Genomic DNA, 26,700 nt, shown 5'->3' with positions numbered 1-26,700 from the left:
ATCGAGAGCAACAACCTTTATGCAAACTGTTCTTGACTCACCAACTGAAATATTCAAGGTTTGAGAAGAAACAGAAGAAAAAGATAAAGGATTATGATGTAGCTTTTAGTGGAAATGTTTCAAATAACCTGTAACATTATTTCCTATTTTATTTTGTTGGTCTGAAATCTTCAAAATTAATATTCCTACTTGTTTTTCTTCACCCAAAAATGTGACAGTAAAATATTTGCTTTGTGTATGTTCTCACTGATCTGATTCTGATTCTCAAATGGGTTTTCTAATGAGAGTTTCAAAGCTTTGTGTTTCTTTTGTGTGCAGAAGGAACTTGGCTCTCTGTGTTGTACCTTTGTTGGCAAGGCTGTTGAGAAATCCTATTTTGTGCAATGCTAACATCTGTATTAAGTAGTCTCACAATTGGCTTTAGACAAGAAAAACAAATCAGGGAGTAGGGAGAAATGTCACACTTTGTTTAGGAAAGGGAATGGTGGTGACTGACAATTAAAATGGATTTTTGTGCTTTCATTTCTTAGTTATAGAGATGTACAGCATGGAAACAGACCCTTTGGTCCAACCCATCCATGCCGACCAGTTATCCTAACCCAACCTAGTTCCACCTGCCAGCACCTGGCCCATATCCCTCCAAACCCTTCCTATTCGTATACCCATCCAAATGCCTTTTAAATGTTGCAATTGTACCAGTCTCCACTACTTCTTCCTCTGGCAGCTCATTCGATACACGTACCACTCTCTTTGTGAAAAAGTTGCCCCTTAGGTCTCTTTTACATCTTTCCCCCCTCACGCTAAACCGATGCCCTCTAGTTCTGAACTCCCCGACCCCAAGGAAAAGACTTTATCTATCTACCCTATCCATGCCCCTCATAATTTTGTAAACCTCTAAGGTAACCCCTCAGCCTCTGACCCTCCAGGGAAAACAGCCCCAGCCTGTTCAGCATCTCCCTATAGCTCAAATTCTCCAACCCTGGCAACATCCTTGTAAATCTTTTCTGAACCCTTTCAAGTTTCACAACATCTTTCCAATAGGAAGGAGACCAGAATTGCATGCAATATTCCAACAGTGGCCTAACCAATGTCCTGTACAGCCTCAACATGACCTCCCAATTCCTGTACTCAATACTCTGACCAATAAAAGAAAGCATGCCAAACGTCGTCTTCACTATCTTATCTACCTGCAACTCCACTTTCAAGGAGCTGTGAACGTGCACTACAAGGTCTCTTGGTTCAGCAACACTTCCTAGGACCTTACCATTAAGTGTATAAGTCCTGCTAAGATTTGTTTTCCCAAAATGCAGCATCTCGCATTTATCTGAATTAAACTTCATCTGCTACTTCTCAGTCAAGATCCTGTTGTAATCTGAGGTAACCCTCTTCGCTGTCCATTACACCTCCAATTTTGGTGTCGTCTCCAAACTTACTAACTGTACCTCTTATGCTCGCATCCAAATCATTTATGTAAATGACAAAAAGCAGAGGACCAGCACCGATCCTTGTGGCACTCCACTGGTCACAGGCCTCCAGTCTGAAAAACGACCCTCCACCACACCCTCTGTCTTCTACCTGTGAGCCAGTTCTGTATCCAAGTGGCTAGGTCTCTCTGTATTCCGTAAGATCTAAACTTGCTAACCAGTCTCCCACGGGGAACCTTGTTGAACACCTTACTGAAGTCCATATAGGTCACATGTACCGCTCTGCCCTCATCAATCCTCTTTGTTACTTCTTCAAAAAACTCAAATCAAGTTTGAGACATGATTTCCCACGCACAAAGCTATGCTGACTATCCTTAATCAGTCCTTGCCTTTCCAAATACATGTACATCCTGTCCCTCAGGATTCCCTCCAACAACTTGCCCACCACCGACATCTGGTTCACTGGTCTATAGTTCCCTGGCTTGTCTTTACCACCCTTCTTAAACAGTGGCATCACGTTAGCCAACCTCCAGTCTTCTAGCACCTCACCTGTGACTATCGATGATACAAATATCTCAGCAATTAATTACTCAATTAATGAGTAACTAATTGTAAGTGGTGATTACCCCATTCTTGACGCGAGTAAGCAGTGAAAAATATAGAGCCCTGAGATATGTAGTCACATTTAGGATCACCATTTAATTTTGTTCATTTGTGCCAATTTGATAATCAAATTTTCGATCATTTTCAGATTACGCCAGTGAAAACCTACATAGTATTTGCTGCTCGAACCCCACTTAAAGATCATGCTGAGCTTCCACCAGAAAATCCCAATGAAATGAATGCAAGTGACATCGAGTGGGTGTCTGAGCATGCTCGACAGGTTAGTGGTGTATTAAAATGATTGCTTTATTCAAAGGAGTGAAAGTTTATATTTAAACTCACTTTTTTTTCCCTGTAATGTTGCACAAGATTCATCAGGACTAAATGCTGTGTTTAAATCAGACAAAGCTTAGGAGAAGAATAGATAATGTGATTGGCGGGAGAGAAAAGGAAAGAGAGAGAAAATTTAAGAATGGCAGAAGTCACTGAGTTAGAGGAAGACATTGAAATGAGGAATTGGAATAAGAGGCCAGAGAGAGATTTAGAAAGCTACCTCACTGCAAGATATTCTTAAATGCAATACTATATGTTTGACATAGCCTTTGGAGGTGGATGGCCAGAATAAAGAAAATACTTTTATGGAGAAGTGGTGAAAAATGAATTTCTTAATTTTGTCATTCCCAAACTAAACAAACTCTTTATATTTAAAGCTTTATATTTTCTCTTAGAGGTAACATGAGTGTCAAATTTCATTCAATAATATCATTGTTGAATGCCCTTAGAACAAGCTGTGGACTTGAAAAACAAATAGGAGGAAGAATATTATGATCTCATATTGGACAGAGAATGGCAGTAACAAATGACTAATCTAAAGCAGGCAGAGAGCAACAGTCACTTGGATCTTTAATGGCTCGAGATAAAAATCAGGAATTAGCAACAATTGGGAGTACAATCGAGTAGGCTTTGATGTTATATATAAGTTGTAACGAATAATTTCAGTTTTCTTTAGCCTGGCAGGTTGACAGAGGAGACAATAGAGTGATAGATAAATTTGCAAAGAACACAACGATAGGTAATAAAGTATGCTATGAACAAACATAATGAGTTATGCCTGAAACGTCGATTCTCCTGCTGCTCAGATGCTGCCTGACCTGCTTTGTTTTTCCAGCACTACACACTCGACTCAAAATTGCCACCCAAGTTGATTAGGTTGCTAAGAAGGAGTATGGTATTTTAACTTTCATTAACAGGGGGATTGAGTTTAAGAGCCACGGAGTTTTGCTGCAGCTCTATAAAACCCTTGTTAGTCCACACTTGGAATATTGTGTCCAGTTCTTGTCGCCTCATTCTAGGAAGGATGTAAATGCTTTAGAGAGGGTGCAGAGGAGATTTACCAGGATGCTGCCTGGCTTGGAGGGCATGTCTTATGAAGAGAGGTAGAGTGAGATTTGGCTTTTCACACTGGAGAGAAGGAAGGAAGAGAGATGACTTGTAATGAGAGGCATGGATAGACTAGCTAACCAGAGACGTTTCCCCAGGGCAGAAATGGCTGTCACAAGAAGTCATAATTTTAAGGTGATTGGCAAAAGGTATAGAGGAGATGTCAGAGGTAGGTTCTTTATGCAGAGAATGGTGGGTGCGTGGAATGCACTGCCAGCGGTAGTAGTAGAGTCAGAGACATTAGGGACATGTAAGCGACTCTTAGATAGGCACATGGACAGCAGTAAATTAAGGGATGTGTAGGTTAGGTTGATCTTAGATTCAGATAAATGCTCAGCACAACATCTGCTTCCAATCAGCCTATTCACAGATGTTATTACACACCTCTGGAACAGGTGGGATCTGAACCCAGGCCTCCTGGCTCAGATATAGCAACAAGTTTTTTTTCCTCTGATTGACAGGTAGTTTAGATATTTTCAATCATTCTAATACATCTTAGGCAGGTAGATTTCCATGTGGTACATGATACACCTGGGGCAGTTGGCACTTGAACCCGGATCTTCTGACTCCAAGGTGGGGCACTGCCACTGTGCTATAAAAGCCCCAAACTGGGCTCTGCTTTTTATATCCAGCAATGCTGTTACACACAAACAGACTTTTTTATCATCACCAAATCTCCCACAGTACTTCCAAGTATTTATATTACTTGCAATGCCAAGCAAGGGCATTGGAACCCACTCTGATCAGGTCAGACTCTTATGTATTATACTGGAGGGCGTGTGTTTAAGTTGAGACGGAGTTGTTCAAAGGAGATGTGGGGATGATTCTTTTGCACAATAATTGTTTGGAATCTGGAACGCTGGGTAGTGGGAGAGGCAGATACAATAGGGACTTTTAGATAAGCACATGAATATGTCAGGAATGGAAGAAAATGGACCAAGGGCAAGCAGAAGGGATTTGGCGTCATGTTGCGCACAACATCGTGGGCTGGAGGACCCGTTCCTGTGCTGTTCAGTTTTCTGTTTTGCGTCCAAATCTCCTCGCTTAAAGTTAGAGGCATTTCCAGTGCACCATAAGAGCATTTAGAACCTAGCTGTTGTGATGATGCTGCTTCTTTAACAAGGTTATGCTGTACTTGGCTATTTTTTCAGAGAGGTTGTAAAAGCAGCGATTCCAAACTGTCTAGGTTTGAAGTGTTTCAGGGCCATTTTGATTATAATGAACAGATACTGCCTCAGGAAAAAGGCTTTTAAGTTTAAAAAGAACACTTGTACAATGAAAGGGGAGTGGCCAGTTCTCCCAGCTGTGCTTTTTTCTGATTTGGTATGGTTTTAACAAGCAGACTTGTGAAGCTGCTGAATCCAAAGGAGCAGATCCATGCTGATTCTCTGTCTTCTCTCTCTCTCTCTCTCTCTCTCTCTCTCTCTCTCTCTCTCGCTCTAAATGTACCTGTAAGACCCTGTGTTTGATTTTACCTTTTTTTTTGCCAAGGAGTGTTTTTGGGGATTGTTGCAGGAATTTGGAACTGCATCATTAAGTTAGGATGATCTTTTGAGTTTGCAGATGGTGAAAGTTATTCTACATTCTGTTCTCTTTTGTTTGTGTTTCATTCAATAATCTTATAAATAAATTCAATTTTGTTTAAAACTAAGTGGCTTGACTAGCTGCATGACTTCTGGAATATCTGCATAACACTTTCTTAAAACAACAAGCAAAGTTAGGATACGGGCTACTTCCTTGAAATGTTTTGAGGGAGTCTCACCTGGTCCATAACAACTTGGGGGTTCTTTGCAGGATTTATTTTATAGTTCCAAATTGGCATTAGGGTTGTTGGACTCAGGCAGCGAGAGTGGTAGGTGTTAGTATCTTTTGTTCTGAGTGTTGATTTTGTTGGTTTAAGCAGTGCTGGGATATCAATGGCTGTTTCAGTCACCAAGAGTTTTCTGGGGGTGGAAGAAGTGACTTTGGGAGTTCGCAAAGGATTAAGGCTAAACTGCTGGAATTAGCAGACAAGCTGGAGTTGGAGCTGCCCTTTTCCATGAGGGAAGGAGAGATAAATACAACAATAGCTCAGTATTTATATTTGCTGGAAATGCCATCAGAATCTTTGGAGATGGCTAAACTTCAATTGAAAATGAAGCGGCTTGAGTTAGAGACAAAATGCAAGTAAAGGGCATCAGAAATGAAATGGTTTGAATTACAATGTAAACGCAAAGAAAGGAAAGTCAGCTTAAAAAGATGGAGATGAAGGCCAAAAGTAAGCTTAGTGAGGAAGAGAGTGAGGATGGTAGCCATAGGCCTGGTGAGAAATTGTTTAAATATATTCAAGCATTGTTTAAATTTGATGAGAAGGATGTGGAAGCATTTTTTAATCTCATTTGAAAAGGTGACTAAACAAATTCAGTTGCCAGTGACCATGTGGGTTTTGTTGAGCCAAACAAAACTTGTAGGTAGAGCTAATGAGCTGTTCCCATCACTACCAGAGGAGGTATCTGAGGCGTATGAGAAGGTGAAGAAAGCCATCGTAAGTGCATATGTGCTTGTGCCAGAAGCCGACAGACAAAGTTTCAGTAATCTAAGGACTGACCCTGGTCAAACTTACATTGGGTTTGAAAGAATCAAACAAAGTAATTTTGATAGGTGGATAAGGGCATTAAAAACAGAGCAAACTCTATGCCTCTCTTAGACAATTATTTTGGAGGAGTTCAAAAATTCACTTAAGTAGTGAGAACACCTGTGGAAGAGCAGAGAGTTAAAACAGCAAGATCAGCAGCTGATTTGGCTAATGATTATGAGTTGGTCCATAAATCTAAGTTTGGCTTCCAAAATCAATTTCAATCAGTGAGGGGTAGAAATTGGGGAAAAGAGAAATATTCGCATGGAAAGGGAAGGGTAGATCTTGGTGAAGATCATAAGGATAACTTACCACAGGATGAAAGAGAAACCCTTGAAGGGGAAAGAGAAGTTAAAAAGCTCAGGTGTTTTCACTGCAATAAAATAGGTCACATTAAATCAGTGTTGAGGGGTTAGAAAAACCACTGGGAATCCAGATGTAGGAAAACAGGATAAGCCTGTGAATTTTGTTGGAGTGGTAATGGAAAGCACAATGGAGGTTAGAAAACTGCACCAGAATGTACAACTTGGTCGGAGGTTGGTTGAAGAGGAAGTGACAGATCTTCCTGCGAAGGTAAAGTTTGCTTGTATAGGCCAGGAACAGCAGGTAAAGAGATTACAATATTAAGAGATACAGGATCCCCACAATCTGTTATGCTGACAAATGAGGAGATATGTACCTCTGAAGGACCACAGCCAGAAAAGGTGCTAGCAACAGGAATTCACAATGAGACAAGAAGTGCTTAGTTATATAAAATGAGGTTAGAGTGTCCAGTGAACAGTGGAGAAGTCGTGGTAGGGGTACAGGACAAACTCTCAGCTCCAGGAATACAATTTATTGTTGCTAATGATATAGTTTGTTCATTGTGGTTGAAAGGCCAGTGGAAACTCAGGCAACTGATCTATTGCAGGACACATCCTGGAATCTTTCCTGATTGTATGGTAGCAAGGTCACAAAGTCACCAGTTGAAGCAGGAGAAATCAAAGAGTACAGATAAGAAAGTTGAAGTGGGTTTGCTCAGATGGTTGACACACACCAGGAGTAGATAGATGACACGGTAGACATCTTTACCTGAGACAAATTAACCGAGTTACAGCAGAAAGATAAAAAGCAATTGTATCGAAAGGCATACACAGGAAAAGAATCCGAATGCAGCCCTGAAGGCTATTATCTTAAAAATTATGTCTTAATGAGGAAATGGAGACTATTACATATTCAGGCAGGTGCAGAAGTTCATCATGTTTTATTGCGAGGGGTTTTAGAAAGGAAGTGTTGTGGGTAGCTCACAAACTACCAGTAGGGAGTCATTTGGGGTGTGAAAAACTCAAGTTAAAATACAGAAACATTTTTACTACCTGGACTGCACAAGGACATAGTTAGGTTTTGCCAAACATGTCATACATATCAGGTAATTGAAAAACCACAGGCAGTAATAAAACCTGCACCTTTAATACCTATGCCTGCATTTGAAGAACCTTTTACAACAGTCGAAATTGAAGTCATAGGACCCCTACCTAAAACAAAAAGTGGGAATCAGTACTTGGTGACAATAATTGGATGTGTCCACTAGATTTGCAGAGGCCATTCCATAATGCAGTATCACAGCTAAAAGGATTGTACAGGAATTACTCAAATGTTTCACTAGGTATGTACTACCCACAAAGATACAATCAGATCAAGGGTCAAGCACCACATCGAAATTATTCAAGGAAGTTATGGACAGCTTTGGAATAACACAATTCACACCTACTGCATCCCATCCAGAGTCGCTGGCAGCGCCAGAATGGTGGCATCAGACATTTTAGACCATGTTGAGGGCTTATAGTCAAGACTATCCAGATGATTGGAACAAGGGAATTCCATTTGTACTTTTTGAGATCAGGGATGCACCAAATGAATTCAGTCCATTTGAATTAGTTTTTGGGTATGAAGTGAGAGGGCCACTAAATTGATTAAGGTGAAATTTTTAAGTCATAAATCAGAGAACACATGGATTGTGTGGCAAATTTTCTGGAATGATTAAATTGAGCAGGGGAGTTGGCTAGACAGCATTTAAAGTTTCACAGCTGATAATGAAATGGAAGCAGACAAGAAAAAATCAAAAACTGGCAGTTTTGCTACTGGAGATGAGGTGTTACTTCCAGTGACAGGTGAACCTTTGAAAACAAGGCTTGGTGGACCTTATCAAGTCAAAAGGAAATTGAGTAAGGTGAACTATTTGATAAGGACTCCCAAAAGAAAGAAATATCACTGTGTGTGTAATGTGAATATGCTCAAAAGGTATATTGACAGGGAAGGAATGCCAAAGGAGACTGTGTTATTGATTACAACACAGAGTGAAGAACCAAGTTCAAAGGATTCTGAATTGAACATTCCTCAAATTAAATTAGATGTTGAGAAAGTTGTCAAAAATTGGGATAAATTATTGAGTTACCTTCCAGAGGAAAATCAAAATGACCTAAAACAGAGATTACTATCACATGAGGAGATATGTGGAAATAAGCTGGGAAATACTAACCTAATTATGCATGAATTAGATAAAGGAGGTGCTGTTCCAATTAAGCAATATCCTTATAGGCATAACCCTCTAAAGTTGGCACAGGTTCAAACGGAGGTTGAACGCATGCTCCAAGATGAAATAATCGAAGTGAGTTACAATGACTGGAGCTCATCCATAGTAATGGTGCCAAAACCAGATGGTACCCAGTGGTTATGTGTGGACTATTGCATAGGAAATGCAGTTACAAAGACTGTTGCATATTCGATTCCACATTTGGAATACTGTTGAAAAGGTCGGACAAGCAACTTCTATTTCTAAGTTGGACTTGGTCAGAGGATAGTGGCAGGTACCTTTGTCTGAAAGAGTGAAGACGATTTTGACTTTTGTAACGCCAAATGGACTGTATCAGTTTAAAGTCATGCCATTTGGTATGAAAAATGCGCCAGCCACACTTCAGAGACTAACCAATAAGGTCATTGCAGGATTACCCAATTGTGTTGTGTATATATAGATGACCTGGTGATTTGGAAGGAACACTTGCAACATTTATCAGACTCGATTGACTTCGGAAGGCAGGCTTGGTGATAAACGTGGTTAAAAGTGAATTTGCCAAAGCCTAAGTCACCTTCATGGGCAGTGTTATTGGACATGGACAAATGGCCCCACAGAAAAGCAAAAACAAAGGTAAATGAAGAGTTTCCCATACCATCAACAAAAAGAGCAGTACTACAGTTCCTGGGATTGAGTGGATTTTATTGGAAGGTTATACCAAGTTCTAGCAGTGTTGCTGCTCCACTCACTAAATCGCTAAAGAAAAGCAAGAGGTTTCAGTGGAGAGCAAACTGTCAGAAAGCATTTGACAGCCTGAAAGCTTTGATAACCACTGCCCCAGTATTAGTCACACCTAATTACGCCATTCAAGATGACTTTCAATGCAAGTGATGTAGGTGTCAGTGCTATCCACTTGTAGGGAGATGAGAAGATAGAAAGACCTAACGGATATTTCTCCAGGAAAATGAACATTCATCAGCAGGAATATTTGACAATTGAGAAAGAGACTTTGCGCTTGGTGTTGGCATTGCAACATTTCAATGTTTATGTTACCGGTAATGTATTTGAGGTAATCATATACATTGATCATAACCCATTGAAGTTTGTGGAGAAATTTAAGGAGAAAAATTTCAGATTGTTTAGATGGAGATGGTTGTTACAGCCATTCAACTTGAAAATTGTGCACGTGACAAGATGGGAAAATATGAGTTCTGACATATTGTCGAGCCTTGAATGAGGAAAGGAGACGTTTGGTGGCAGGAGTTAAACAGACTGAAACAAAATGTAGTAATGCATGTTTGCATGGTTATTGTCTGTGTAATGTATATGAGCATTGTAGTCCATTAACAGTTTAAGATTTAAGGTGTTTTAAAATGAAGCTATCTTTGGATATTGATGGTTCTTTTTTTTAAGGAGGGAGGTGTGACGATGCTGCTCCTTTGACAAAGTTAGGCTGTCCATTGCTTTTCTTTTCAGAGAGGTCAGAAAAGTGGCGATTCTGAAATGTCTAGGTTTGAAGGGTTTCAGAGCCAATTTGATTATAGCTAACAGAAAATGTCTCAGGCAAAAGGCTTTTAAGTTTTAAAGAAAACACTTGTACAGTAAAAGAGAAGTTGAGAGTATGGTGCTGGAAAAGCACAGCAGGTCAGGCAGCATTCGAGGAGCAGGAGAATGGACGTTTCAGGCAAAAATCCTTCATCAGGAATGAGGCTGTGAGCCGAGGGGGTGATGAGATAAATTCCTGATGAAGGACTTTTGCCGAAATGTTCTCTTTTGTTTATGTTTCTTTCGATAATCTTGTAAATAAATTCTGTTTAGTTTTAAACTAAGTAGTTTGACTAGCTGCGTCACTCATGGAATATCCGTATAACACCTGTTTAAAACAAAGTTAGGGTCAGGGCTACTTTTTTGAAATGTTTTGAGGGAGCCTGGCCTGGTCCATAACACTGGTTTTTGGGATTTTTAAAAATATCTATTTTCTAACCAACCTGTTCAACTGTATTATTACTCATCTCTGGAGCAGGTGGAACTTGAATCAGGACCTTCTGGCTCAAAGATAGGGATGCTACTGTTGCGCCAGAAGAGTTCCTGGAATGTAACACCTGTCATTTTTTTTTTGAATCAACCTGTTCTAGAGATAGGGGCACTTAACTGCGCCACAAGATCTTCTGGAACCCAGCTCTGGTTTACAAAATCCAATGAGCTCTCTATTAATTCTGATGCTATTCTGGTTGATTCTTAAAGGAACCCACGTTTATCATAGTGATCAGTGGTGGTGTTCAGAAAAGGACCTCTGCAGCCATTGGTGGGGGTGAATTGGGTTGAAATAAAATTAACATTTATCATTTAAAATTAACATTTCAATTTTTCTGAACTTGCACCATTGTTATATCAGTCATTGAAAATCGGTTCTGTGGGCTGTATGACAATTGTCTATTGTGATTTCATTCTGCTAAGGTTAACCCTTAAATGTATATTTCAGAAATGAGCTGAATAGAGTCCTAGTGATGTACAGCACGGAAACAGACCCTTCGGTCCAACACATCCATGCTGACCCAGATATCCTAACCTAATCAAGTCCCATTTGCCAGCACTTGGCCCATATCCATCTAACCCTTTCCTATTCATATATCCATCCAGATGTCTTTTAATGTTGCAATTGTACCAGCCGCCGCCACTTCCTCTGGCAGCTCATTCCATACATGCACCACCCTCTGTGTCGAAAATGTTACCCTTTTAGGTCCCTTTTATATCTTGCCAGCCCTCTCACCCTAAACCCATGCCGTCTAGTTCTGGACTCCCCCACCCCAGAGAAAAGACCTTTTCTATTTATCCTATCCATGCCCCTCATGATTTTATAAACCTGTATAAGGTCACCCCTCAGCCTCCGATGCTCCAGGGAAAACAGCCCCAGCCTATTCAGCCTCTCTGTATAGCTTGAATTTTCCATCTTTGGCAACATTTTGTAAATCTTTTCTGAACCCTTTCAAGTATCATATCATATCGGAAGGAGACCTGAATTGCAGTGGTCTAACCACTGCCCTATATAGTGCAACATGAGCTCCTAACTCCTGTACTCAATATTCTGATCAATAAAAGAAAGCATACCAAATGCCTTCTTCACTATCCTATCTACCTGCTATTCCACTTTCAAGTAACTATGAACCTGCACTCTTTGTTCAGCAACACTCCCAAGGGCATTACCATTAAGTGTATAAGGCATGCTCTGATTTATTTTTCCAAAATGCAGCTCCTCTCATTTATCTAAATTAAACTTCATTTGCCACTCCGTCACCCATTAGCCCATCTGATCAAGATCCCGTTGTAATCTAAGGTAACCTTCTTTGCTGTCTGCTACACCTCCAGTTTTGGTGTCATCTGCAAACTTACTAACTACACCTCCTGTGTTCACATCCAAATCGTTTATATGAATGATGAAAAGCACTGGACTGAGCAACAATCCACCAATACCCTCTGTCTTCTACCTTCGACCCAGTTCTGTATCCAAATGGCGAGTTCTCCCTGTATTCCATGAGGTCTAACCTTGCTAACCAGTCTACCATGAGGAACACCTTGCCAAAGTCCATATAGATCACGTCCACTATTCTGTCCTCATTAATCCTGTTTTTTATTACTTCAAACAACTCAATCAAATTCATGAGACATGATTTCCTACGCACGAAACCATGCAGACTGTCAATAATCAGTACTTGCCTTTCCAAATACATGTAATTCCTATCCTTCGGGATTCCCTTACAACAACTTGACCACCACCAATATCAGGCTCGCCTATCTATAGTTCCCTGGATTTTGTTTGCCACCTTTCTTAAATAGTGGCACCATGTTAGCCAAGCTCCAGTCTTCCAGCACCTCACCTGCGACTATTGATGATACAAATATCTGAGCAAGATGCCCAGCAATCATTTACCTAGCTTCCCATAGAATTCTGGGGTACATCTGATTAGATCCTGGGGATTTATCGACTTATATGCATTTCAAGATATCCAACACCACCACCTCGGTAATATGATCATTTTTCAAGATGTCACCATCTATTTCCCTACATTGTATATCTTCCATGTCCTCCTCCATAATAAACACTTGCAAAATACTTGTTTAGTGTCACCCCTATCTCTTGTGGCTCCACACACGGGCTGCCTTGTTGATCTGTGAGGGGTTGTATTCGCTCCCTAGTTATCCTTTTGTTCTTAATGTATTTATAAAATCCCTTTGGATTCTCCTTAACCCTATTTGCCAAAGCTATCTCATGTCCCCTTTTGTATCCTCCTGATTTCCCTCTTAAGTATACTCCTACTGCCTTGATACTCGATCACTCCTGTCTATATTTGACATATGCTTCCTTCTTTTTCTTAACCAAAACCTCAATTTCTGTAGTCATCCAGCTTTCCCTACACCTACCAACCTTTCTTTTCATCCTAACAGGAGTATACTGTCTCTGGACTCTCGTTATCTCATTTTTGAAGGCTTCTCATTTTCCAGCTGTCCTTTTACCTGCAAACATCTGCTCCAAACAGCTTTTGAAAGTTCTTGCCTAGTGCCATCAAAATTAGTCTTCCTCCAATTTAGAGCTTCAACTTTTAGATCTGGTCTATCTTTTTCCATCACTATATTCAAACTAATAGAATTGTGGCCCCAAAGTGCTCCCCCACTGACACCTCAGTCACCTGCCTTGCCTTATTTCCCAAGAGTAGGTTAGGTTTTGCACCTTCACTCAGAAATATATGCACCTACTGAATGAGAAAATTTTCTTGTATACTCTTAATTAGATTATCTACAGCATGGAAACGGGCCCTTCGGCCCAACAAGTCCACACCGACCCTCCGAAGAGAAATCCACCCCCGCCCGGTATTTACCCCTGACTAATCCATCTAACACTACGGGCAATTTAGCATGGCCAGTTCATTTAACCTGCACATCTTTGGACTGTGGGAGGAAACCAGAGCACCCAGAGGAAATCCACGTAGACACTGGGAGAATGTGCGAACTCCACACAAACAGTTGCCCGAGACGGGAATTGAACCTGGGCTCCTGGCGCTGTGAGACAGCAGTGCTAACCACTGTACCACTGTGTCACCCCATGGTATATTAACAAATACCTATCCATCTAAACCCTTGTGATTGTGGTAGTCCCAGTCTTTGTTTGGAAAGTTAAAATCCCCTACCATAACCACACTATTATGCTTACAAATAACTGAGATCTCCTGACAAATTTGTTTCTCAGTTTTCCACTGAGTATTAGGAAGTCTATAATACAATCCCAATAAGGTGATCATGCCTTTCTTATTTCTCAGTTCCACCCAAATTACTTCCCTGGGTGTATTGCCAGGAATATCCTCCCGACATACAGCAGTAATGCTATCTCTTATCAAAAACCCGACTCCCTCTCTTGACCCCCCCCCCCCCCCCCCCCCCCCCCCCCCCCGGCCTTCCTATAGCATTTGTATCCTGGAATATGGAATATTAAGCTGCCAGTCCTGTCCATCCCTGAGCCATGTTTCTGTAATTGCTATGATATCCCAGTCCTATGTTCCTAACCATATCCTGAGTTCATCTGCCTTCCCTGATGGGCCTCTAGTGTTGAAATAAATGTAATTTAACTTACAAGTCCTACCTTGTTCTCTGCTTTGTTCCTGCCTGCTCTGACTTTTTGTCTTGCACCTTTTCCCAACTGTACCAGTCTTGGATTGATACCTTTCCTCACTTGTTTCCTTGGTCCCACACCCCCTATTAGTTTAAATCCTCCAGAGCAGCTCTCGCAAATCTCCCTGCTAGTATATTAGTCCCCTCGGTGCAATCTGTCCTTCTTGTACAAGTCACTTCTACCCCAGAAGGGATTCCAATGATCCAAAACTGTGAATCCTTCACACGTTCATCTGCTCTATGCTACTATTCATATCCTCACTAGCTCGTAGCACAGATATTACCACCCTTGAGGAACCCCTTTTTCAATTCCTGCCTAACTTCCTGTATTTTCCCTTCAGAATCTCAACCTTTTCCCTTCCTATGTCATTAGTTCCAATGACCTCCTGCTGGTCCCTCCCCTTTGAGAACATTCTGCACCCTCTCACTGATATCATTGATCCTGGCACTATTTTGATTTTCCGCTGCTGGCTGCAGAAATATCTGTCCATTCCTCTGACGAGAGAGCCCCCTATCATAATCGATTGCTTGGAACCTGATGTACCCCTCGTTACATTAGAACCAGTCTCAATGCCAGAAACTTGGCTATTCGTGTTACATTCTCCTGAGAGTTCATCACCCCTACATTTTCCAAAACAGCATACTTGTTTGAAATGGAGATAGCCACAGAAGACTCCTGCACTACCTGCCTACCAATTCTTCTTGCTCTGGAGTTAACTTATCTCCCTAACTGTATTTGTGGCTTTTCTCCCTTCTTATAACTGCCATCCATCACATCCCCTAGCTCTTGTAAATTCCTTATTGCCTGTAACTGCTGCTCCAACCGATCCATTCAATCTGATAGGATTCGCAACCAGAGACACTTCCTGCAGACATAATCATCAGTAACATGGAAACTCAATCATCAGTAACATGGAAACTCTCCCTCAACCGCACATCCAAAAGGGAGAGCTTATCATTCTACTAAAGGCCACCTTTGCTCCCTCACGATCTACAGACCCAGAAAATAGCACGATCGTAATGCTCTAAAAATAGTGCTCCAGGCTAACTTAGTACTTATGGTTTATATTTTTTAAATTTAATGAAGAGACAGATCTCTATAAAACATGTAATCAAGAAAGAACCCAGTCTACTCACTACTGTAGAGTTACGGCAAGGTTACACTTAAAAAGTATGCATTTGCCTGTTCCTGTGCTGTGAGCTCTCCCACACAGGTTCCTTCAAGGTCAGCTGTGAATTTCGCTGTTTGTTAATTTTTTCTTGACACACTCCGATGTCTAGAGATATATGAACTCAAACAGCAAAGGCAGTAACTGCATATTCATTGCTTTGCCAAGTCTTGTAGGTTTCTTTCTGTCCCTCGCTGACTATGTGGTCATCCCCTTTTGTCTGTCTTCCTCCTTCTAAAAGTGCCATTGTTTTGATCTTTTTTCCCCCAAAATTTGAAAGCAATGTAACAGCATACAAAACAGTAATTGCTGCTCCTGGAATTCGTGGAAATCTCCTCCAACACCTAAAAAAGTTCAAAAAAGGAGCAGCTCCACAGCCACAAATTTTCCCATTTCTCCATCTTGGATGACACAGAATCCTTCCTAAATCAAATAGTTTTCCTTTTTATGATGGGAAATGTACTATGTTTACTGATGATACTTATTTTTTGTATCTTGCATAAGCAACGTGAAATGGTGCAGCATGACAAACCATGTAAGGTCACTGACTTAAAAATGCTTCTAAACATCAGTCTTGTCCAATCTTTTTGTGTGAGTGGCCATTTTTTTTCTGAGGAGGCCAGTAAGTACATTTTGTGAAGATAAGATTTGACACATCATTAGTCATGCTTTCAAAATAAAAGTTGGAGTGGAAGAAAACGTAAACAATGTTAAAGTAATTCATCGACATTTTAACAATTGAGAGAAATTAAGAGTTGACCATTAAAAAGTGCCAAATAGCAGAACCAACTTCTGAAGCCATTTTTAAATACCTTTTTGCTTAGCAAGCAACACAAGAAAAAACAAACTATTCTGACTTCCATGTCTTTGTTACCAGAGTTCGGGAGAGAATCTGGGGCCAAGCTAAGGAGTTGAGTGCAACTAACACTGATCTTTTATTCACCTTCAGTGGCGCACACTCTAAGCTGGTTGAAACAGAAATCATTCAAAAAGGTTTTTGAGGAAGGAAGTGGAGGGATTATATGTGTGTTGACTCATTCACTCACTCTCCTCTTCACTCGCATGCACATCAGTATTTCAAATGTTCTCTAACCTGGGGGATGTGTCTCATTTGTGCAGAGACTCCCTCAGTTACTCGCTCTTCCTGTTCCTTGGTCACTCTCGCGTGCCTTCCTTTGATTGCACATCGTTGCCATCCCTCAGTCGCAGTTTCCTTTGCTCACGAGCTCCCTCATATCATTCTATATTGCATGCTCCATTTATTCTCTGTGTGCATTCATTGCCTGCGCCCTCTCTTGCTCATTCTGTGTTCCCTCGCTTTGTCTTGCGTGCTATCTCCCGCGCTGTCTTCCTCTCTCGCATGCTTTCTCCCGCACACCAGTTTTCAGCTGTGAGCATAGTTGCACACTGTTACTGTATGCCAAAGTTTCTTTCTTACCTGTATCTCAAATCTTATTGATTATTCTTCTTGTCTCTAATTGTCGGATTCAATCTCTCTTCCCCCTGCGGCATTTCTTCCTTTAATCTATTTTCCAATTTACATCTTCTACATTTTCTATCTGTCGGCCTTGTCCTCACTGAAGCGCAGGACTGGCATATTTTAATAATTCTAACAAGGTTCTTGACCATTTTTAAGTGTAATGATTGATACTTTCATTGTATTCATTGTCTTTTAATTTTTATTTGTGTACTTTGATTAAACAATAGCAGTGCTTAATATAGAATGAGTTTTAACATGTACATGTTTCCCATACATATCAGGTTTCCAGAATGTTACCAGGAGGGATATTGGTCCTTGGAGTGTTTCTTATCAGACCTCCAAAAATGACAAAGGAGGAAGCTCATGATATTTTTCGGAAAGTGAGTACAAGACAATTGTTTTGCTATTTAGGCATTTGGAAACAATTTGTACATTTTTGAATGTAGATGGAGGGGAACACGCACTCCTAACAAAAACCCTAACTGCAGTTTCATCAGGATTTATGAAAGCAGTTTACTATACTTAGGGAGATATTATATTTAAAATTGTTATTTTTGATGTCTTGTTATGTGTCATAGAGATGTACACACAGAAACAGGCCCATCGGTCCAACTTGTCCATGCCGACCAGATATCCCTACCCAATCTAGTCCCATCTGCCATATCCCATGGGCACCTGGCCCATATCCCTCCAAACTCCTCCTATTCATATACCCAGCCACTAGAGATGGATTGTTTTCAGCAAGAAATACCAAGATTTAGTCTTCTAGGTGTTCTTGGTTTTTGTATAGATTAGATTAGATTAGATTCCCCACAGTGTGGAAACAGGCCATTCGGCCCAACCAGTCCACACTGACCCTCTGAAGAGTAACCCACCCAGACCCATTTCCCTCTGACTAATGCACCTAACACTGCGGGCAATTTAGCATGGCCAATTCACCTGACTTGCATATCTCTGGACTGTGGGAGGAAACTGGAGCACCCGGAGGAAACCCATGCAGACACGGGGAGAATGTGCAAACTCCACACAGACAGTTGCCTGAGGCTGGAATTGAACCTGGGACCCGAGTGCTGTATCTTTTTTTTAATTCACTTCTGGGACCTGGGCATTACTTGCCCAGGACCTGGGCATTTATTGCCTATCCCTAGTTACTCTTGAGAATGTGGTGGTGAGCTGCTTTCTTGAACTGCTACAGTCCATTTTGGTTCACAATCCCCTTGGGGAGGGAATTCCTAGATTTTAGAGAGTCACAGAGACAGGGCCCCTTTGGCCCAAACCAGCGCATGCTGACTAAAACGTCCATTCTTGCTAACCCCCTTTTCCCTGCACTTGGCCTTCTAAACCTTCCTCTCCATGTATTTGTCCAAATACCTTTTAAATGTTGTTAATGTACCCATCTCAACCACTGGCAGCTCATTCCACATGCCCACCAATCTCTATGTAAAAAAACATTGCCTCTCCAGTTTCCTTTTATTCTTTCCCCTCTAACCTTAATCTAGTCCTCAATTCCCCAACCCTGGGAAAAAGACTGAGTGCATTCACCTTATCCATGCCTGTCATGATCTTATACACTTTTATAAGATCCCCCCCTCAGTCTCCTGTGCTCTTAAGACAAAAGTCCTAGCTTGTCCAATCTGTCCCTATAACTCAGACCATTGAGTCCTGGCAACATCCTTGTAAATCCCTTCTGCACTCTTTCCAGTTTAATAACATCCTTCCTATAACAAGGCAACCAAAACTGAACACAATACTCCGTGTGGCCTCACCAACGTCCTGTAGAACTGTAGCATAACTTTCCAACTTCTATACTCAATGCCCTGAATGATAAAGGCCAGCATGCCAAAAGTTTTCTTCACTGCCTTGACTACCTGTGACTCCACTTTCAGAGAACCATACACCTGAACTCCAAGGCCTCTCTGTTCTACTATATTCCTTAAGGCCCTGCCATTCACCATGAAACTCCTACCTTGATTTGACTTTCCAAAATGCAAGACCTCACACGTATCTGTAAGAAACTCCATTTTCCATTACTCGGCCACTTCCCCAGTTGATCAAAATCCTGCTGCAATTTCTAATAACCTTCCTCATTGTCCGCGATACTGCCTATTTCATGTCATCTGCAAACTTATTAATCATGCCTTGTATATTCTTGTCCAAATCATTGAAATAGATAACCAACATCAATGGGCCCAGCACCGACCCCTGGCACTCCATTAGTAACAGGCCTCCAGTCTGACAAACACCCTTCTACTTTTACCCTCTGCTTCCTTCCATCAAGCCAATTTTGTATCCAATTTGCCAGCTCCCCCTGGATTCCATGCAAGCTAACTTTCTAGAGCAGTGTACCATGTGGAACCTTATCAAAGGCCTTACTGGAATCCATATAGACCATGTCTACTGCCCTGCTCTCGTCAACCTTTCTGGTCACTTCATCAAAAAACTCAACAAATTTGTGAGGCATGATCTCCCATGCACATAACCATTTTGACCTAGCAACAGTGAAAGACTGGCAATACATTTCCAAGTCATGATGGTGAGTGGTTTGGAGAGGAAGTTGTAGGACTTGGTGTTCCCATGTCCTTCTAGATGGAAGTGATTGAGCATTTGGAAATTGCTTTCTAAGGATCTTTGGCAAATTTCTGCAGTGCATCTTCTATTTAGTACAGACTGTTGCTACTCAGCGTCGGTGGTGGAGGAATTGGATGTTTGTGGATATGGTGTCAGTCAAGTGATATGCTTTGTACTGGATGGTGTCAAGCTTTTTGAGTGTTGGAAGTACACCCATCCGGGTAAATGAACAATATTCCATTACATTCCTGACTTGTGCCTTGTGGATGGCGGACAGGCTTTAGGGACTGTGGTGGTGAGTTACATATCGCAGTATTCCTAGCCTCTGATCTGCTCTTGTACTTATATGGCTAGTCCAGTTCAGTTTCTGGTCGGTGGTAAACCCCCAGGATGTTGATAGTTGGAGATTCAGTGATGGTAACATCATTGAATGTCAATGGGTGGTGGTTAGATTGTCCGTTATTGGAGATGGTCATTGCCTGGCATTTGTGTGGTGCCAATGTTACCTGCCACTTGTTAGTCCAAGCTTGAATATTGTCCAAATCTTGTTGATTTTGAACATGGACTGCTTGAGTAGCTGAAGAGTCGCAAATAATGCGAAACATTGTGCAATCATTGGTGAACACCTCCACTTCTGACCTTATGATGGAGGGAAGGTCATTATGAAGCAGCTGAAGATGGTTGAACCTTGGATACTACCTTGAGGAACTCTTGCAGTTATGTCCTGGAGCTGAGAGGACTGACCTTCAATAACCATAACCATCTTTATATGGGATAAGTATGATTCCAACCAGCAGGAAGTTTGTCCCCTGCTCCCCATGGAGTTCCTTAATGCCACACTCTGTCCATTGCAGCATTAGTGTCAAGGGCTGTCACTCTCACCTCATCTTTGAAATTCAGCCCTTTTGTCCATGTTTAAATCAAAACTTAATTAAGTTAGGAGCTGAGTGGTCCTGATGGCACTCAGACTGGGCATCAGTGAGCAGGTTATTGCTGAGCAGGTGTTGATGACACCTTCCATCATTTTAATGATAATGGCTAACAGACTACTGAGGCATTAATTAGTGGAGCGGCATGGTGGCACAGTGGTTAGCATTGCTGCCTGACAGCACCAGGGACCCGGGTTCAAATCCCCCCCTCGGGCAACTGTCTGTGTGGAGTTTGCACATTCTCCTCGTGTCTGCGTGGGTTTCCTCCGGGTGCTCCGGTTTCGTCCTACAGTCCAAAAATGTGCAGGTTAGGTGAATTGCCTGTAGTATTAGGTGAAGGGGTAAATGTAGAGGAATGGGTCTGGTGGATTGCTCTTCGGAGAGTCGGTGTGGACTTGTTGGGCTGAAGGGCCTGTTTCCACACTGTAGGGAATCTAATCTAATTGGCTGGGTTGGATTTGTCCTGCTTTTTATGTACAGGACATAACTGGGCAGTGTTCCACCTTGTTGAATACATGCCAGGGTCACAGCTGTATTGGAACAACATGGTTAGCAGAGTGGCATGTTCTGGAACACGAGTCTTCAGGACTTTTACTTGAATGTTATGATGTGGAGGAGCAGGTGTTGGACTGGAGTGGACAAGTTGTGTGATTTTTAACTTTGTTCATCTGAACTTTGTCAGACATCCAGTATTTGCAGTGTCCACTGCCTCCAACCATTTCTTAATATCAAGTGAAGTGAATTGAATTAGCTGAGGACTAGTATCTGTGATACTAGGGACCACTGGAGAAGGCCGAGATGAATCATCTACTTGGAACATCTGGCTGAAGATTGCTGTGAATGCTTCAGTCTTATTTTGTACACTGATGTGCAGAGCTCTTCTGTCATTGAGGATGGGGATGTTTGTGGAACCTTCATCTCTAGTGATTTGTTTAATTGTCCACTTACATTCAAGCAAGGTGTAACAGGACTGCAGAGCTTAGATCTGATCTGTTGATTGTGGGATTGCCTAGCTCTGTCACCACATTCCTGATGAAGGGCTTACACCTGAAACGTCAGCTCTCCTGCTTCTTGGATGCTACCTGACATGCAGTACTTTTCCAGTGCTACACCTTTTGACTCTAACTCTCTAGCATCTCTCCTCTGTCTATCACTTGCAGCTTATGCTGTTTGGCAAGTAGTCCTGTTTGGTAGCTTCACCAGGGTGACACTTCAATCTTACGTACGACTGGTGCTGCTCCTGGTGTGCCCTTTTGCAATCTCCATCGAACCAGTGTCAATCTTTTGGCTTGATGGTAATAGTTGAATGGAGGAATATGCCTGGGCGCGTTAGGTTGCATGTTGTGCTGGAGTACAATTCTGCTGCTGTTGATGACCAACAGCACCTCATGGATGCCCTATCTTGTGTTGCTGATCTGTTCAAGGCCTGTTCCATTTAGCATCGTGATAATGCCACACAACACAATGGTGGATATTCTCACTGTGAAGGTGGGACTTCATCTCCATAAGGACTGTGCATTGGACATTCTTACTGATAGCATCACACAGATGCATCTGCAGCTGGTAGATTGGTAAGGATGAGGTCACATGTATTTTTCCCTTTTGTTTGTTCCCTCACCATCTACCATAGGCCCAGTCTAGCAGCTATCTTCTTTAGGACCTGACCAGCTTGATCATTAGTGCTGCTGTCAAGCCACTGTTGATGGTGGACATTAAAATACAACCTAGCATATATTTTATGCCTGTGCTTCTTCCAAGTGTTGTTCAACATGGAGGAGTACTGATTCAACAGCCAAAGGAGCACAGTACATGGTAATCAACATGAGGCTTTCTTGCCCATATTAAACTTGAGGCCATGTGACTTCATAGTGTCAATGTTGAGAACTCCACAGTAATTCCCTTCCACATGTATAGCATTGTTCCTCTGCTGGGTATCTCCTACTAGTGAGACAGGATGTATCCAGGGATGATGATGGTCGAGTCTGTGACATTATCTGTAGGTATAATTCTATGAGTATGACTATGTCAGGCTGTTAACTTATCGTGAATCACCTCATCCACTTTTGGCATTAACCCCCGAATCTTAATAAGAAGCACTTTGCAGGCTTGACAGGGCAGTTTTTGCTGTTGTCTTAGGTCAATGCCAGTGGTCTGTCTGGTTTCATTTCTTTGTTGAGACTTTGTAGTGATTGGTATGTCTGAGTAGCTTGCTACGCTGTTTTAGAGGTCAGCTGAGATTCAAACACATTGCTCTAGGCCTGGAGTCGCACGAAAGCCAGACCAGGCAGATTTCCTTCTCTGAAGGACATTAATGAGCCAGATGGGTTTATCTAGCAATAGACAATGGTTTCACGATCAGTAGTCGATTCTTAATTCCACATTTTTAAGTTCCACATTCTGCCGTGGCGGGATTTGAACCCAGGTCCTCAGAATACAAGCTGAGTTTCTGAATTAATAGTCAAGCAAAAATACCTTTAGGTCATTGAGACACCATGTATTAAATATCATATGACACAAATAAGGAGCAAGTGTTTTACATAGAGGGTTGTTTGTGTGTGGAATGAACTTCCTGAGGAAGTGGTGGATGTGGGTACCATCACAACATTTAAGACATTTGAATATGTACATGAATAGCAAAGGTTTGGAGAGATATGGACTAGGAGCAGGCAGGTGGAACTAGTTTAGCTTGGGATTATATTCAGCATGGATTGATTGTACTGAAGGGTCTGTTTCTGTGTTGTATGATGCCGACTGTATGACTGCCTGTATGGTTTGTCAATGTTGACATATAATTCCTAATGTGATATGAAATAGCATGCTATATATACTTAGTTACTGGTTGATCTTGTGTAAAAGATGGCCCCAATGTTTGGCCAAAGAATTCGTTCATTTCTCATATACCCGATGTATCAGTCAACCTGTGACTCCTCGTCAAAAACCTCAAACTCCATGTGCTTACTTCTCATTTGCAACTGAATTCAAACTTATCCTGTTGAGAATCTACTTCATAGAATCATAGACTGGCACACCACTGAAGGCAGCTGTTTATGTTCATCAATCTGTGCTGTCCAAGCTCCATCTCACTGGTGTGTACTGTGTTCCTGCCAATCCAACCTTGTAAATTGACAACCTTGATATAGCTGATGACTGTGACTGCTAATGAAAATGATAGTTTTGATCCATGTGAAGATGCTTTTCAGGAAGCAGATTGGAATGAGTTATTTGGTTCTGTAAACAAAGAGGGTTTTGTTTAATAGATGGTAATTTATTTCAGTACATACCCTGCAGCTAAGTGCCTGTAGTACTAGTATTTTCTCTACTGTGGAAAAAAAAAAGTGAAATTGTATAAACCTGTGTACAAGACCTTTTTTTGGATTAAATGATAAAATTAATGGATTTAATGTATAAAATTTATTGTCTCCACCCACAGAAGTTATTGTTTACTTCTTAATAATAATGAAATAATGAAAATGCTTATGGTTCCATCTGCCCTACTTTTTGGGAAGGTTTCATGGGAACAGTTTGGCAATTGTGATAGCAAAGTGATGGAAGAGAGAATTTCAGCCTGTCCAAGAATGCTACTTATGTAAAAGTCAAGTTTCGAAGACTAGATTTTTTTTCGCAAAAACTTTGAGGTGGACTATTGCATGAGTATAAAGTTAATATGTATCTTTGAAAAGTGATTTGGAATCTCTTACCTTCTCAGCAGACAACTCATAAAGATAACAATTAGATACTTCACAGAATGAAATTGTTGAAATACAGCGAGTTGAAAGGAAGGAAGCTTTTTAAGTAAAGATCATTCTAAGCAAAAATGAAAGATAGAATGGATTCAATTAGTATGGAGCCTGGGTTTGAGATGTCAGGAAATAATATTATCTGCAGTAGGCAAGTTAGTTCAGAAATACTTTTTAAAAATGACTAAAAGAATGCAACAGAATATTGCTGAATATTGTTCATGGGCTGTGATGTAACTGTAGAAAGATAGACAAATTGGAATCAAGTGACAAAGATCATCACAGAGAGAAATACAAAGTAAGGGTATACTAGTGCGAATGGGTATCTCAGACATAAAACAAACCCAAAGTTGCCTACATATAAGTAATCTGAATCTACAACGTTAAGATAGTAAAATCCATAAAAATCACTTTCTTCATCTTCAGAACCAAACAACTTATTTTAAGCTGATTGGCATCATCATATGGACTATTAACTTCAGCATCATCTTCATTAACATTCGACATATCATTTCCACAACTAACCAGTTTCTGTGTGTTAACTGATTTGTTAATCCTAATTGTCTTGAATGATTTGATAATGATCTCTTTCTGACTTTCTTAATCTTGATGTCACAGCAAATATTATATTATTCAAAGTAAATGCCAGAGTTCCTTGACAGTAGTGTTCCTTGTGTGAGTGGAATCTAACAGAGTTTTTCTTATCTGACAAGGAGTCTGTACCTATCTGCTATTAATTATCTGCCTTACCCTTGAGTTAACTTTGAGGCTAAATATCTGTTGTAGATATATTAGCCAAACAGCTGAAAAATTCTCAAATAAAGTGGGGTAAATTTCTTTTCAGTTACTTTTTTTTTGCAATTGAAGGGGGATATGTTGGAATGAACTCTGCCTATTACCTTCTACCATTGACAACAAAAGTTCATCGTGATTTACCAATTATAAAGTAGACCAAGGTTTTCCAGAAGTTTGACCCATCAACTGTTTTTCCCTAGCCTGCCGGCCCATCAAATGGTCCTGTCCTACTATTGATCAATAACCTTTCGAAAATAGACTCTGCACGTGCAAATACAAAGCTCCGTCATCATTAAACTCAACACAATGTTCAACAAACAGAATAACTAAGCATCTTATTGTAAACAGTTACCATTCGGAAGCCAGTAATATTATCAAAACTCAGTTAGGCATCAGCTGAATAAAGTACCTTTGACTGGGAACCTCAAAGTATTGTATTGTAAAGAAATGTGATGAGAAGAAATCTATAACATTTGAATTTTAAATGCTAGTGATTACACATTTATCATTCATTAAAAACATTCCATCATAAACTGTGGACAGAGCAGAATAAAAAAAAACTTATTGAAACATCCATCAATGCATATTTAAAGGGAGGCAGTAATCTAGTGGTAGTGTTACTGAATTAGTAATCCAGAGCTCCAGGTTATTGTTTGGGAACATGTGTCCCAAAAATGTTGGGAAACACTGGGTTTTGTGAGAGAGAAACTGAAGGAAATCATTATTAGTAGGGAAATAGTGTTAGGGAAATTGATGGGAATAAAGATGAGTCAACCTCCAGCACTCCATAATTTACACCCCAGAGTAGTTAAGGAAGTGGCTCTAAAAATAGTGGAAAGATTGGTAGTCACCTTTTCAAGATTCTATAGACTCTGGAACAATTCTGTAGATTGAAGGGTAGCTAATGTAACCCCATTTATTTAAATAAGGTCAATAGAAAGCAGGGAATTATAGATCAGTTAGCCTGACATCAGTGGAAGGGGAAATGTTACAGTCTATTATAAGCAATTTAATAGCAGAGCATTTGGAAAATGAGAGGATCGAGACATGGATTTACGAGAAGGAAGTCATACTTGACCAATCTACTGGAATTTTTCAAAGATGTAATTGTAGATTTGATAAGTGACAGCCAGTGGATATGGTTTACTGAGGCTTTTGATAAGGTTCCACATAAGACATGTAAGATTAAATTGCTAGTGATTGGAGGTAGACTACTAACATGCGTGGACAATTGGTTGGCAGACAGGAAACAGTGAATAAAAATAAATGGGTCTTTTCCTGAGTGGTAGACAGTGACTAGTGTGGTACCAAAGGGGTCGGTGCTTGGACCCCATCTATTCACCACATACATTTAATTCCCTGATCTAAATCATTAATTTAATATCTCAAGTTTACAGATGACACAAAGCTGGGTGGGAGAGTGAACCATGAGGAGGATGCAGAAATGCTTCACTCTGATTTGGACAAGTTGAGTGAGTGGACACATGCATGGCAGATGAAGTATGATGGGGATAAATGAGAGGTTACCCACTCTTGATACGAAAGATAAGAATCTGGATTAGTGGTGCTGGAAGAGCGCAGCAGTTCAGGCAGCATCCAAAGAGCAGCGAAATCGACGCTTCAGTTAAAAGCCCTTCATCACGCTTTTGCCCGAAACGTCGATTTCGCTGCTCTTTGGATGCTGCCTGAACTGCTATGCTCTTCCAGCACCACTGATCCAGAATCTGGT

At 40.9% G+C, this 26,700-nt stretch overlaps 1 protein-coding gene across 8 annotated transcripts in view; it reads left to right on the top strand.

The window, feature by feature from the left end:
• The window catches only part of odr4 (odr-4 GPCR localization factor homolog), a 119,220-nt gene that overhangs the window by 15,931 nt on the left and 76,589 nt on the right, over positions 1-26,700 (top strand). For all 8 annotated transcript variants that reach the window (XM_072573963.1, XM_072573964.1, XM_072573966.1 and 5 more), the window contains 2 exons: positions 2,176-2,307; positions 17,224-17,322. In XM_072573963.1, coding sequence (XP_072430064.1) covers positions 2,176-2,307; positions 17,224-17,322 — 231 coding nt within the window. The remainder of the gene's footprint in view (positions 1-2,175; positions 2,308-17,223; positions 17,323-26,700) is intronic.

Source organism: Chiloscyllium punctatum, chromosome 7, assembly GCF_047496795.1.
Source record: "Chiloscyllium punctatum isolate Juve2018m chromosome 7, sChiPun1.3, whole genome shotgun sequence".
Taxonomy (NCBI): domain Eukaryota; kingdom Metazoa; phylum Chordata; class Chondrichthyes; order Orectolobiformes; family Hemiscylliidae; genus Chiloscyllium; species Chiloscyllium punctatum.
Note: the sequence above shows the minus strand (reverse complement) of the source record. Positions and strands in the feature narration are given on the sequence as shown.